The 13,954-nt window shown below is 37.2% G+C and overlaps 1 protein-coding gene across 1 annotated transcript; it reads right to left on the reverse strand.

Moving 5' to 3' along the window:
- Positions 1-6,520: 6,520 nt before the first annotated feature.
- Positions 6,521-10,190, reverse strand: LOC139722893 (histone-lysine N-methyltransferase SETMAR-like). The gene is made up of 2 exons (XM_071634174.1): positions 10,116-10,190; positions 6,521-7,330 (listed from the first exon to the last, which is right to left on the reverse strand). The coding sequence occupies exon 2, from the start codon at positions 7,289-7,291 to the stop codon at positions 6,521-6,523; it is 771 nt and encodes a 256-aa protein (XP_071490275.1). The 5' UTR covers positions 7,292-7,330; positions 10,116-10,190.
- Positions 10,191-13,954: the final 3,764 nt, after the last annotated feature.

The following is a 13,954-nucleotide window of genomic DNA, read 5'->3' on the forward strand; positions in this document are numbered from 1 at the left end:
TACATTTTTGGAGAGTGTCCTTTCATCATTTTTTGAGAGTAGATGGTTTATTGGCATATGGGGCAATATATTTGAGTGTTGGTATACTTGTCTGAATAACCAGGAATATTATTTGTATATGTACTGTGGTGGAAACAAACTTGTCCCAATTCTGATATCAATTCGGATACTGGTGTACCCAACAACTGTCTATTGATTATCTCTCAGCAAGTTATCTATTAAATACGGTATGTAACTCCTAATTGAAGATCAAGATATGTACATATTGTTGCATGCAAGCTAAGCTGTCCTCCCTTTAACAGATTGAATACTGATAGTGTACATACACATATCTCTCCATTTGGACATCAAGATATAATTTTTACATATTTATGGGAACCTTCATGAGACTGAAGACGTAAAAGCCATGAAAACTCCACTTAGTGCCTTTCTATTTATGTGAATGTATCTGTCAATGTTCATTTTTACAAAGTGTATGTTGAGTACAGTTAATGTTTTGTATGATGCTGAAGTGAATTGCTGAAGGTGAAACAGCTTATTAGTGTTTATTTAATTTTATGTAAAATTAACTTAAAGAGGAATTTCCTTAAAGTTTATTCTGAAATTTGATTTTATATTCTGGAGACTGAAACAGGCAAGATGAACAAATCTGCAAAAACTTCAGATTAAAAAAAAAAATCAGTATGTACAACCAACTTAGAAATAGATGTGGAGTAGGTGACTCACTGTATCATAAAGTTATACATGTATGTGCACTGTTTTTTTTTCTCTTATTTCCTCTGTTTTGGGTCAGAGACAACTAGTAAAGCAGGAAAGTTGTCATATTGGTTGAATTTCAAATTGACTTCAGTCAAGATTCTTGTGTAAACCTCACTTGGAGGTAGTCTGTGTGCTACAGTCTCTCTTGCGGTCATGCAAGCAGATATTTTGGTTTTCATTTTGAAGCCTCACAACTGAACAGGGACTTGTCAAGTACACCTTTCCTCAAGCTATATTATCTTGAACCAAAAATGTGCATTTCACAATCTGTAAAAGTAGTCATGTAGCTCTTGATCCATTAAGTTTAAATGGACCATTAAGTTTAAATGGACAAACCTGCAGAAGTCTTGTAATTGTTATCAGTGTATGTTACTATGCATGCCATTTCAGCATGGATGGTAGTCTTAAATTCCATTCAAATGGTGATCCTTAACTTCACAGATAAGCTCAAAGTTCAGTATGGGGTGCTAAGTGTTGTATGGTGTTTTTTTTTTTCGTCATGATGAACACTAATTGTCATTTCGTTGATGAATTGTCATTTTGTGATGAAGGAGACCTTGTGACACTTGGCACCCCAAATATCAAGCTTTTCCTCGAAGTTAGGGATCACCGTCTGAACGTTACTTAATAGATTTATCCAAGAGTGTTTGAAAAAAGGAATTTAATGATTACTGCTTGCCTCTGTTTTAGTTATTCACAAACTTGTGCTCTGTTATTGCAATAGCTGTCGTTTCCAAAATCTACGCTTTGTACACATACTGTACCGATATGCATTTAAAATCACAATACATCAGTATGTCACATTCTTTTACTGTGAAGTACTAGATGTAAGAGGTTGTAGAAGGATCAATAAAAACAACAAGATGACTGTACAATATAAAGAGAAGGTAAATTGGTACAAGTGAACTTTACCTTTTTCTTAAAAATATTTAACAATAATCATGTTTTGTCCTGTTCAGTTCTTGATGCCCTAGCCTTTTTCAAAGGCAGCTTGCAATAATTTGTGGATGTGAACAGTCACAGCTAGTGTAGTGACCTGTGAGCACAGCTGAGCGAGCTCCAATCGCTGTATGCAAGTCCACCACTCAATGTGCGTATGCCAGTCCATTGTGAGCTGCCTTTGTAAGGGGCTATTAAAGTATGTTATACTAAAAGGGTTAGTCAAATACCGGTTAGTGATAGGCTAAACACAGTCATGTGATGGAGGCACATTCATTATGTTTGCCCATGGGCAAAACATTTTTGTAATGTTCTCCCTAGAAAGAAGGCCTATGACTGCGCGCACAGTGAATTTGGCCCTGCGCGAGCGATCGAGTCGTTGTGCTTGTGGTTGCAGACGTGGACGTATTTGACTAACCCATATAGAATATAACAGATGATGACTTTTGTTGTCGGGAACATGTACCAAACGTTCCACCCTCAGGGTTTGAAATGCCATTTTGGGAGGCTATAACTTCTAACCTCCCTCAATAGCATTTCAAACCCTTCGGGTGGAATATTCGGCACGTTCCCTCCCCCGCCAGCCATCATCTATATAATGTTGCAGTAGATTTGTGTATAATTTATCACATTCATTGTATTTCAATCTTAAGTCATTCATAATAATGGTGCAAATGTACATTCCATCTTGGTAGTTTTGTCATGATTTTTGATGTGTGTGTAACACTGCATTGCTAGTATTGACTTCCAGTCCTGTATAATGTGGGAGATGATTGCAATTTCTAACTCAATTGATTTTTATTATGTACTATTCATTTGGTGTATGGTAAAGTAATTATGCACGTATGAAGCAGCAAAGCTCTGATACATGCACCTTTGAATGGAATGGAAACTAAAACTCATTGACTATTAAAAACATGATAATTATGCTGAAACTGAAGTATTTTTGTGTCTTTCTTTTACCGTGTTCACGACGTGATTATGTCTAAGTTTAGTATGAAAATGTCAGTGTCATGATATGGTCAGCTACGACTCGACCATGATGTTGCTCACAAATACGTGATCTTTCCAATGTTTTTATTCTGGACAGATTCTGCCTTTGGATGTTTGAACGACGTTGGCAATTTCGAGGGAGTACAAACACACTTTTTTCCTGTGACCCATAATAACTGAAAACAAGTCTAAATGCAGTACTGTATATTAAAGCAATGTTTATGCTCGATTTCACTACTCTCCTCTCTGTAAATACCTCCCATGACAATTCAAGTGTATTACACACACACACACACACACACACACACAACCTTCAAGCAAGACAGAAGCATGAATAGACAAGGACTGAAGAGAATATATTGTGGCAATTCAGCTGCACTTTTTTTTATTTGAATCTTGTGACTACAAAAATGCTAAAAAAACAAACTTGAAAGTGACGTTACTAGCGTCTCTTTCTCTTCAAACTGTTTTGTGTACCATTGTTTCAGCTCACACTCTACCAAACTGTACCCAAGTTATTAAATATGCAGTGAAATGTTAGTTTAATGTGAACCTTTATTATCTCATTATCTGGTCATACCATTGGCATCAATTACTGGCTTTATACCCACAATCTCCTCTAAAGCAAACTTTGTGTGTATAGTCTTGTGGCACTTCTCTTTAAAATCTAGTGGGATAATTTTAATTGCATGAGATATTTGTTTCGAGTCATCTTTGGTACTGTACCTTGATAACTTGATCTGTGATATCTTTGGTAGGGCCTTTATACTTCTCTGCCATCTTTCAGTATATTTGTATAGTACATGATGTATAAAAAAAGTAAGGTCATACACACACACAAACGGCAGACGTACAGTGTAGTAGCAACACCAGTTTTGCATACTTAATATTGCAAAAGAGAAAAAAAAATGTAGCTTATGTTAAACTGTATTTTACTTGAACGAACAAAAGTGCATGGCTCTGATCATGGGTACCCTTCATCCTGCAATATTTTTAACATCCATAGAATTTTGCTGACCGCACCAAGGCGCTATTTTCTGATAAAGATTTAACAAAATAAAGCTAAGGAAGCTGTAAGACTAGTTTTGTATTATTTAGAAAAATATTTTTGTATTTACAGCCATTTTCAGATTTAAAAATGCAGTTTTTTGGCTTTTCAAACGTAACATTAAAAACAGCACAATTTCATGCCAATCATTAAAAGGAAGGATTGTGCTTTTGTTGGGCATTTGATGAATGAAATGTATGAAGTAGTATAGTACAAAAAAAAAAAAAATTATATTGAGAGCAAGCCATGTGCTCTTCAAATAAGAATATATGGATGAATTAATATTTAGGGTTTTGTTCATAACTTTTGGTGTCCACCAAACATATATAGATAAATCACACAATTGCAGTTGATATTGCAATAGCTGTTTTGTAATATAGCATTCAAAAGAGATCAGAGTAACAGTCCAACAATTAAAAAGGTTTATTATTCCCCATTACTCTGATATTAAAAATATACTATCACTTGCAACATCACTTGAATTTTTAGTGTCCACAGTTATGAACATAATACTGCCCTATTCTGAAGTAATGGAAAATCATTTTCTAAACTTTTGTATCACCAGGGATTGCTTTCATAAAAATATAAGAAAATAAAATTATTACTTTACATAAGCATTTTACATCTTTTTAAAAATTTTTCATCGATTACGAAGGCGGACATGGTTATGAACAAAAGAGTTATGAACGTAAGATTCAGTTTTTATTTAATATAAATGTTATGTAGCTATTTCTTAACAATTCTGAGCTATTCTGTCTTTTTCAGTATAAAAACACAAACAACTAATGATTTCATCTGTTGTATACTACATATTGTTGTACTTCCTTTCATCTCTTCCTTATGTTCATAACTTGGACACTGTATCTTATGCATCCAACAGTTAAGAACAAAATGACAACTTCATAAAATTAACACATTAATTTTATCTTAAAATTAATCTTGTAAAATTAATTTGGTTTTAAGTCATTATTTCTTTAGTCTTAACTAGTTCCTTGTAAGTTTTGATGCATAAGAGTAATCTGTTTCTTTAAAATAACCATCAGTAGTGTCCTACAGCTATGAACACAATCTTTTTTGACAACAGCAAATACTTACATTGAAAAAGAATAAGAATGATACAACTTTAGTTATGTTATATGTTGGTCCACTCCATTGCCTTTGTTTATTGAAATGTTATTAATGGGGATATGATATCAATTCAGGGATGTTTGCTAAATTTCTTCAGCACAGGTCACAAAATCTTATGTTCATAACTATTGTCCATAATGGATTCAATCACTATGCTTTGGTGAAGATGCAAATCCCTGAATTTCTGGTATATGATGATAGTCATAGCAAATTATCAACTAATATATCACTGAAGTTTTTCTGAAACTGCTTCCATAAATGAATTAAAAAAAAAAAAAAGGAAATGGACATGGAGTTATGAACAAAAGACACTTGATGTTTTGATGTTTGATTACATGTGCACTGCCCATGGAAGAGCTCTTAAAATTGGTGTGTGAGTAATACAGGGTGTAAGGAAGATTGTAAGGAGAGAATCAGTTTCATTCCACGAACTTCATTTTTGACCCTGGTGTTACACTTTGGGTACCCATGATTGGAGCCATGCACAAAAGCAAATATCAATCTCACATTGTAAAAAATCCTATTAAAACCACTGGAAACTAGAAATTGCATTGTATGAATATCTATAGGATGGGGTTGCTGTCTTGCCACTTGATTTTTGGCATTTTTTTGTTTTTGTCACTTGATGACAGACATTATTATGGTACATCGAACGACAGTCAAGGGCATAACCTTGCTCATAACTAATATTCTGCAGATAATGCACCGATTCACAAACAAAAACGAAACAAACTAAGATAGTACACTGTAATACATTATTCTGAAAAAACAAAAACAACACATAAGGCAGGGCTCAACACTAACAGTGGCCTGGTGGCCCGGTGCCACCAAAAATGAAAGTCGGGCCACCAAATTTCAAAAAAAGGGCAAATTTGGTGGCCCGCCTCGGGCCACCAAAAGTTTTTGAAAAGTATGTCAATGAATTTAAAACTTTTTGCGCCGGAAATTAGCAGTTAAATTTGTTTAAAGGATGGATGAAAAGGACTGAATGAGTGCCTGAGAGTGAGTGCTGCAAGTTTGTTGAAGTTTATTTATGAGTAGATATGTCCAACTTCTAATTCTCACTATCATAAAACTTAAATATTTGACTCATTAAAAAAAAAGGACTTTTAATGTTTTTTATTAGTTTTTTGGGGGGACACCAAATTTTTCTCTCGGGCCACCAAAAATGTGAAATTTAGGATTTTGGTGGCCCCATCGGGCCACCAAACAAAAAAGTTAGTGTCGAGCCATGTATAAGGATTCAGCAAGGGGCAAACTGCTAACTGCACATATCAAATAATATGTAGAAATCAAATTGAGATAACAGGTAGTTTTTATTTCAAAATACATAGCAATGCTTTCTCAAGGGGCAACAAAATTGAATACATGTACTATATACTGAAAATATTTTGATTTGGCTGTTCTACGTGTGTGTCAATCCCTACTTTTTCTCATTGGCTGAACTTGGGATTAAAATGCTTATTACATTAAATATAATTATATCTATGTCTGTTATGTTAGATATTGCACTTTCCATCTCTACCAGAATTGTTTAGGTGAAAAGGTGGCAAGACTAGAAATAGACTACACTCAACCTCAGGACAGTAAATGCCCCATGCACAATGAGTTGTGTAATCATTAGAAATTATGATGCGCGTCACAGCACTGGATTCAGATGGACACATCACGTGGAAGAAATTTCTTGCAAGATGGGCTTTCACACATGCATGGCGTCCATGATAACCCTCCTTCATTTGCAGCCATCTCCCGACTGCTCTGTGGATTCTCAGAGCAACCACAGTAATGGTAGGTCAGCTCCTGGCCTGGACTGATTTCCCTCAGGGCAAACATAGCCACGTGGGGTATCTCGTTGTGTATGCGGACAGCTACCAAATAGAGGTTTGGTTCACAGGAATGGTTGATGAAGCGTGCGATGTTCCCCTTGTACCTTGCATCTATGCATGTCCTGCTGGCTTGACCACCTCCAAACGTCTCATTTAGCACAAAGACAAAGTTCATGTCACCAGCTTGCATGGCGCCCACTCGTTCTCTTGCCTCTTCAGTCGTCAACACCTCTCCTGCATACTCGCACACAAACGAGTCTTTTGGTATCGTTTCCAAGGTCCGCAGTCCCCAGCCCTTGCTCTTTGTCCGAAAAACCTCCATCTTGTGCCGGATCCCATTCTGCACCAGCCTATTCTCACATCGCTCCCCACACAAGCAAGAGGCGTTGCACTCAAAGATGGGCATTGAAATTCTGTACATCTCACAGTCACCATTCTTTACATCCCATTTAATAGATCTCTCCTCTCCATCCTTTCGCAAGAGCTGACCTGATGAGGTGTAGTTTGGACCAAATCTATTGATGCATTCACACGATGAATGCTCACAGGTTGGATGACTACAGGAGCAGCCAGAATACTGTATTTCTCGAGGATCCATCCCACACGTATGAGAACCTGGTACATTGTCTGGGGTATACTATTGTGAGTGAGAGATAAAGAGAGAGATGTTGATCTGATTGATTTTTTTTTTTAATATACACTGTAGAAGGAAAACAATGGAAGTTTCTGGTGTTTTGTGCTCATCATAGAATGAACTTATAATGCTATGTTCAACAAAATTTCTTTAAATGAAGGTCAACTGGTCCCAATCCTGCATTTCTTATACAAACATGGACACGTGCAATGATCAGCAAAGAAGCCAGGTCCTATCTAAGTGCATTTACCTGAAGCCAGTAGTATAGCAGACAGCACACTATTAAAATCAACAGTGCTCACAACATATTCCATGCATCTCAGTTACTTAATTTTAAAGCTGTATCAGATAAATTTTTTTTCCATAACGTTTTTTTTCAAACCCATAACTATTCATGTTTTCATTGTGTAGTTCATTGTGGTCTGCAAAATTTCTGTTAGTCGGCCAAATAAATTCTTTCCAGGACTGAAATGCATATTTTCCACTCTATCTCGAAAATTAAGACTTAGTTTAATGTTTTTGTTTCCAGTACACCTGTTACATGGGTTTGTAACACATTCACTTTAAGTTATCAGATATATTGATTAATAGGCTGATAGTCAGCGAATTAAAGGTAAATTTGAATTCAATCTATTATAATTATCATGATGGCAGGAGTGGACCTCTATGGACTATACAGGGATAGTTTAAAGTGTCAATCCTGGGTGTTAGGGGGCTAAATTATTCTCAATTGTGCACTTAAATACCTCCCTGCACAGTGGACTCCCACTATAATGAAGTGCTCAGCCTCATTACCGGCAGTTTTCTTTCGTCAATTTGTTATAACTGAGCAAATAAACAATAAAAATACATAGAGTGGATAATGTGCTGGCCCAGATTTTTACTTCGTTGTAACAGGAATTTCATTATAAATTTAACAGTGTTCGCTTTAAAGTGCACTGTATTATCAGTACCTTATTCGCTGTATTATTTTAGGCTTCTAACTTCAGCACAGCCATAATGTAATTTACCCACACGAAAATGGGGAAAAAATAAGTAAATTTGTAGGCCTCAAAGTGATATATAATGAAGTTTATATTAAGGTGGCCTTCGCTTAAGGTTTTAAAACAGGGTTAGAGTTTAGGATTGGGGTTAACTCTCTATGTGCCATGTTCGCACGTCCAACTCAGTTGACGGCGTGCCAACTTCGCATATTCTGCTCAAACGCACAAACCAGCCCAAACCGATCGATAAATCGCCAAATGCCGCAGTACAGTGAGCATTTCTCGCAATATCGCTCCTCTAGCTCACACATAGCTTGCATTTTATATTATGATATTGACTGAGAGGCGGCATTCCCTACAGGATTTGCGTGTAAATTCTAAGTTTCTCTCACTGTTTTGCGTGCAAAGTCATGCCTTTACAGTTGTCTAGCTCCAAGTCAATTGAAAGAAAACTAGTCATAGATTAGCCATACAATACATCAAAGGCTAGACAGAAAGATCCGTCTGTCCGGAGGACTTTTTTATATTTTGCCATTAACGCTGTCCTCCGAGGGGATCCGTGAAGCCAGACGCAGTCTCCCGCGGAACATTCCCCGACGCACAGATACATGTACAGACCGATCTTTCGGTCAAATCAAAGGCCAGCAAGCTTGGCATTTTCTCTACAACTTTTCTCTCACTATACATCTATGGAAGTGACGTAGATTTGAAAAACAGAATGTTTTCTCTAAGCATGACAACGTCGATGGCTCAGCATAATGTGGCACACAGGGGGTTTCCATCATATGGCACATACAAATTTAATACTTTTTGATAAGGGACTGTGCTGATGAAGTTAGAACTCAAAGAAGTCTAAAATGATTTAGCCCCCTAAAATCCTGGATTGCCAGTTTGGCAGTTTAGAATCATCCCTAAAGTATGCTATATGCCTGGGTCTAACATACTTATTCAGTTATTATGTGGCTGTCAAGTATGAAGTAGGCCTAAACTATTTAATTTAAAACGGTTAGACCCTACAATTTACAAATATTTCTTGGACGTAGCGCCGTACTGCATTTCACTGTTTGTACCAAAAATTGTAGCAATCTCCGAAAGCCAAAACTTCGAAGTTCATTTATAGTTGGATTAACGCTAGAAGTTGCATGGCAATGGAGTAGAACCTTAAATACCATAATTACCGGTGTAACAGTTGGTAAATTTACTTTGTTGAAAAGAAACAGGCATGCAGCAGCCAGACAGTGCCAATTAGTGGTGATAGCAGTGTGGCCAGTGCAGTGCAGTGCATGCATAATGGGTTAATGTATCATTCATGTTAACCCCGGCGTGTTTTTTTTAGACGGCGCAGATTGGGGACCCTAAAAATCTATTTGGGACCCTATCCCTAAACCTAACCAAAAACCCTAACCCAACGTTTTTCCCATAGGTTTAACACGCGCCATGCCCCAATCTGTGCCGTCTTAAAAAAAACCGCCCCCGGCGCGGGGCGCGTGTTTTTTTTAGACGGCACAGATTGGGGAAACTAAAAATCTATCGGGGACCCTATCCCTAAACCTAACCCTAACCCTAACCCTAACCCTAACCCTAACCCTAACCCTAACCATAACCATAACCGAAAACCCTAACCCAACGTTTTTCCCATAGGTTTAACACGCGCCATGCCCCAATCTGTGCCGTCTTAAAAAAAAACGCGCGCGGGGCGCTGTAATGTCAATGGGTTACACAGTAAACGTAGACTATGGGGTCGCTGCTGCATGCGCATGCTGCGGTTACATTCATATTGTAAGGTAAGATGATGCGCCGCCTACCTGAAAATCCAAATGATCAAGATCGGCTTGTTCCGAGTTGATGGCAACAACAATATTTTCTTTGCCACAGCAAATATCACGTACCCCTCGTTCTATCGTTCTCTTAGAATTTTGAACAAAAGTTGACACAGAACACGACAACGACATCTTTGGCTTGGATCAGCACACATTTACTAGCAGACAGAATTTCGCAAGCGGATGTTGTCATCACGATCATATTGCAAACTGCATTATGGGACGGTACTTCAGATTGATGGAGCGTCGCGTCCGTTGCCAAGTTATGATGACTTCACCGAAGAAAATTTTTACTCATGGTATGGCTTTATCTATTAAGTAGTTGTTCTAATTTTATTGTTAAAAGAGTTTGAGAAGGTCAAACATAAAAGTTAGCGTAGCAGCAAATGAAGGGGCAAGAAGATAGTGTAGAATGGACATCATTGCCCAACTGTTTTCTGCCAGGTCAGGCTAGCATACTGTGTGTAGTCCCATGTCTTAGTATTTACGTAGTGTTAGTGATGACTAAGAGTGTTTAATGTTTAACACTGAAGTTCATGTAATCCAGCAGTGGCAGCACTATCAAAATGAAATGTTGAGAGTTTTGGTTCGCTTTTCGAGTCGAAGTTTCAGCGCAAACATATTGCCGTCCCTTTGATTTTCCTTCGAACTTAGTAGTCTCTTTTCAGCTCCCCGCGGTGCCGCTCCGTGTTTAGAATCTAGATCGACCGCTGTTTTTGCGTTGACAATGCGCACAAAACCGAGTTGTATTGAACAACGTGTTCTGGATCTGGATCAATACGCTGCTGGACCGGATGCCATGGTATAGATCGAGACTATATAAGTGCAGCGGGGAGAGAGGGCTGAACTAAATAATGTACTAATCGTAATGAAGGTGGCTTTTTTTTTCTATCTTCTGAATTCTGAATTGAAGACTTAACTGGGTTCTGGACATGAGCTGTTGATTACTGTTGCTGGGAGGTGATTCCAGGCAAGGGGGGTGCTCACAAAAAATAAGTATTTATATTGCTCTGTGTTTCAATGAAAACTTTAACTTAAACTTTAAACCCTTTAGGTCTATCGTGGTTTATCACTTGTCTTTCAAGAATATTCTGACTAATCAGAGCTCAGAGTTTGATGATCTTTGAACTGTTTAACTTTGATATTTTGTTGTACGAAACTTTTTAGAAAATGCATTGACATATTGTTTACATTGCGATTTGGTTGAAATATTATTAAGTATATAAATTCATTCGAAATTTTGTCCTTGATTAATACCATTAATGAACGCTGAGTTTTCGTGTTTTCTTTACATCCTCATCAACGGTCAAAGCCAATGCAATTCATTTTTATGAAATTATGTGCTCTGCGCGCAGTGCAATGCATACTAAGGCAAAGCGTTCTGTGCGCTAAAACTAAGCGGTCGGTTTCAAAAAGGGTGGTCCATAAGTAGTAGAGCTACCATGCAACCATACTATGTAATTTTATAGTGTATGTGATCCTGCATCATACAGTAAACCAACAAAAAGTCGCCAGAAATTAATTTTTAGTTAAAAGCAGATTTTGAAAGAGTAACAGTTAGACTTCAGCTTTAAAATGATGTATTAATTCAATTCAAATTGGCTCTGCTAACCTAGATCTACCCCAAAACTAAGGCCTAAGCTTAAAGACCAAGTTAGTAACCCTGGGACGCTCCTTGACCTTGGACACAGTTACACTGTATACTGTGGGAGCGCTGGGGCTGATCGCAGTTAAAGGACAAGTTCACCTTCATAAACATAAGGATTGAGAGAATGTAGCAATATTAGTAGAACACATCATTGAAAGTTTGAGGAAAATTGGACAATCCGTTCAAAAGTTATGAATTTTTGAAGTTTTTGTTCAGTAACCACTGGATGAGAAGACTACTGCAGTGTGTGAATAACTTAGATGTCACATGCGTACAACAATATAAGGAAAATATAAAGAGAATTTCACAAAATTTCATCTTTTGCAAAAAGTACACATTCCCTCGACTCGTTACCGACAAATGTTATGGGTAATATTATTCCCCCTTTAGAAAGAGTCAAGTCAAGTGCTCTTTTATTATGCGAAAAAAGTGAAAATATGTTGAATTTTCTTTACATTTTCTTTATACTGTTGTACGCATATGACTCACAAGCTGTAGTAGTCTCCTCATCCAGCGGTTCCAACACAAAAATTTTAAAAATTCATAACTTTTGCATCGATTGTCCAATTTTCCTCAAACTTTCACTGATGTGTTCTACTAATATTGTTGCATTCTCTCAATCCTTATGTTTATGAAGGTGAACTTGTCCTTTAAAGACCAAGTAAATTAAATCATGTGAATTTAGTGTCTGCTAGTTCTAGATGTACTGTAGATGGCTACGCACGAGAATGTCAAGTATGTAAATTATAAAATAGATCTGCAGTGTTGAATCCCATGTCCGCCCTGTTAGTGTTGATTCTCATTCTCCATTGGCATTGACTATTTAGTGCGTGTAATGTTGTTCCTCGCATGGCTTACAAGGTCGGCGCTGCGCCCTCATACACGTGAATTTCAAAGTCATGCAGCATGTTTGTTACAGTTTACTAAAATATAGATCTAGAATCTACAGATTGTAGGCCCGGCCCCAAAGCCGATTTAGAAATTATGATTGAATACAGTTTCTTACCTGTTTTTGCTTCATTTCTAATCAATTTATTGGTCAGGCCAGTACATTTTCATAGCATGTGGATAGTACTTTAATAGTCCCACACATACTTTTTTGTTCTATCTAAAATGTGCCCTGCTAACCCGTAATACCCTTAGGCCTTACTGAGAAAAGAGTCTCCGAAGTATACACATTGTACACTGTAGGTTCTATTCAAGCACTTTATCTGACTGTGAGCTGTGCTTTGAGCATGGCAGGGATAAAAACGGGATGTAAAACTTCATAGCAACAATAATAAAGGAATAATCAAATTGAGCTGAAATTGATTTTGCTCTAGTCTATTCACTCATTCCCTTCATGACTAATACCAACTTTCAAAGCAGTAAAATCAGCCTTGTAAAATTTATTAGAGTTAAGAATCACGTGTGTACAGGATTCTTAAGAAATGAAATGGGGACTCTAAGACACACCTACAAATGTACTCACACTTTTCTTTAAAAAAAAGTTCTAGAAAAACTGCTGAGAACACAATTTCCCGTTTGGTTCATGATCCCAAATTTAAACATTTAGAAAATTTGAAAAATTCAAGATTGACTTGGTTGACCCATTTCATCTATTTTAAGTCCCTACACATAATCAATATGTCTGACTTCATGTTGATTTTGTGATGCATGGTCACATGTGATGCACTGCCTCGCCAGCCACCTCATCATCATCATTCTCCATCTTCTTCTCCTCCTCCTTCATTTTCTCTGTCTTCTTCATCGGAATAGATGAAGACTAAGTTAAGTCGACAGGATGTTGTCCGTTGGAATATATCATCCGTGATTTAATGGAGCTCGGAGCTTGATTTTGAGTCAAATCTACCTGAATACCTTTCTCTTGAACTTCCAGGTTGACAGAAAGGCATGTACTCAATTGCAGTTGTTGGTGCCACTACTTTACAGTATGTGTGTATATGATTTAGGCTCTTGCAGTAGTTTATGGGAAGTTTGAGACTTATTTGATTCAAAGTATGGAGGGGGGAAAAAAAATCATGTCTGGAGGGATGCATGAAATTTATTCCGTAACACATCTGTAATATCTTTCTCTCTCTCTCTTTAATAGATTATCAGGAAAAAGCTAAAATTTCTCAAAACAACAAAGAAACAAACAAACCCAATAAGCTCAATTCACAAGAGAGACTCTATT

Source organism: Diadema antillarum, unplaced genomic scaffold (assembly GCF_040938485.1).
Source record: "Diadema antillarum isolate AM-2024a unplaced genomic scaffold, OU_Dant_1.0 scf00000176, whole genome shotgun sequence".
Lineage (NCBI taxonomy): Eukaryota > Metazoa > Echinodermata > Echinoidea > Diadematoida > Diadematidae > Diadema > Diadema antillarum.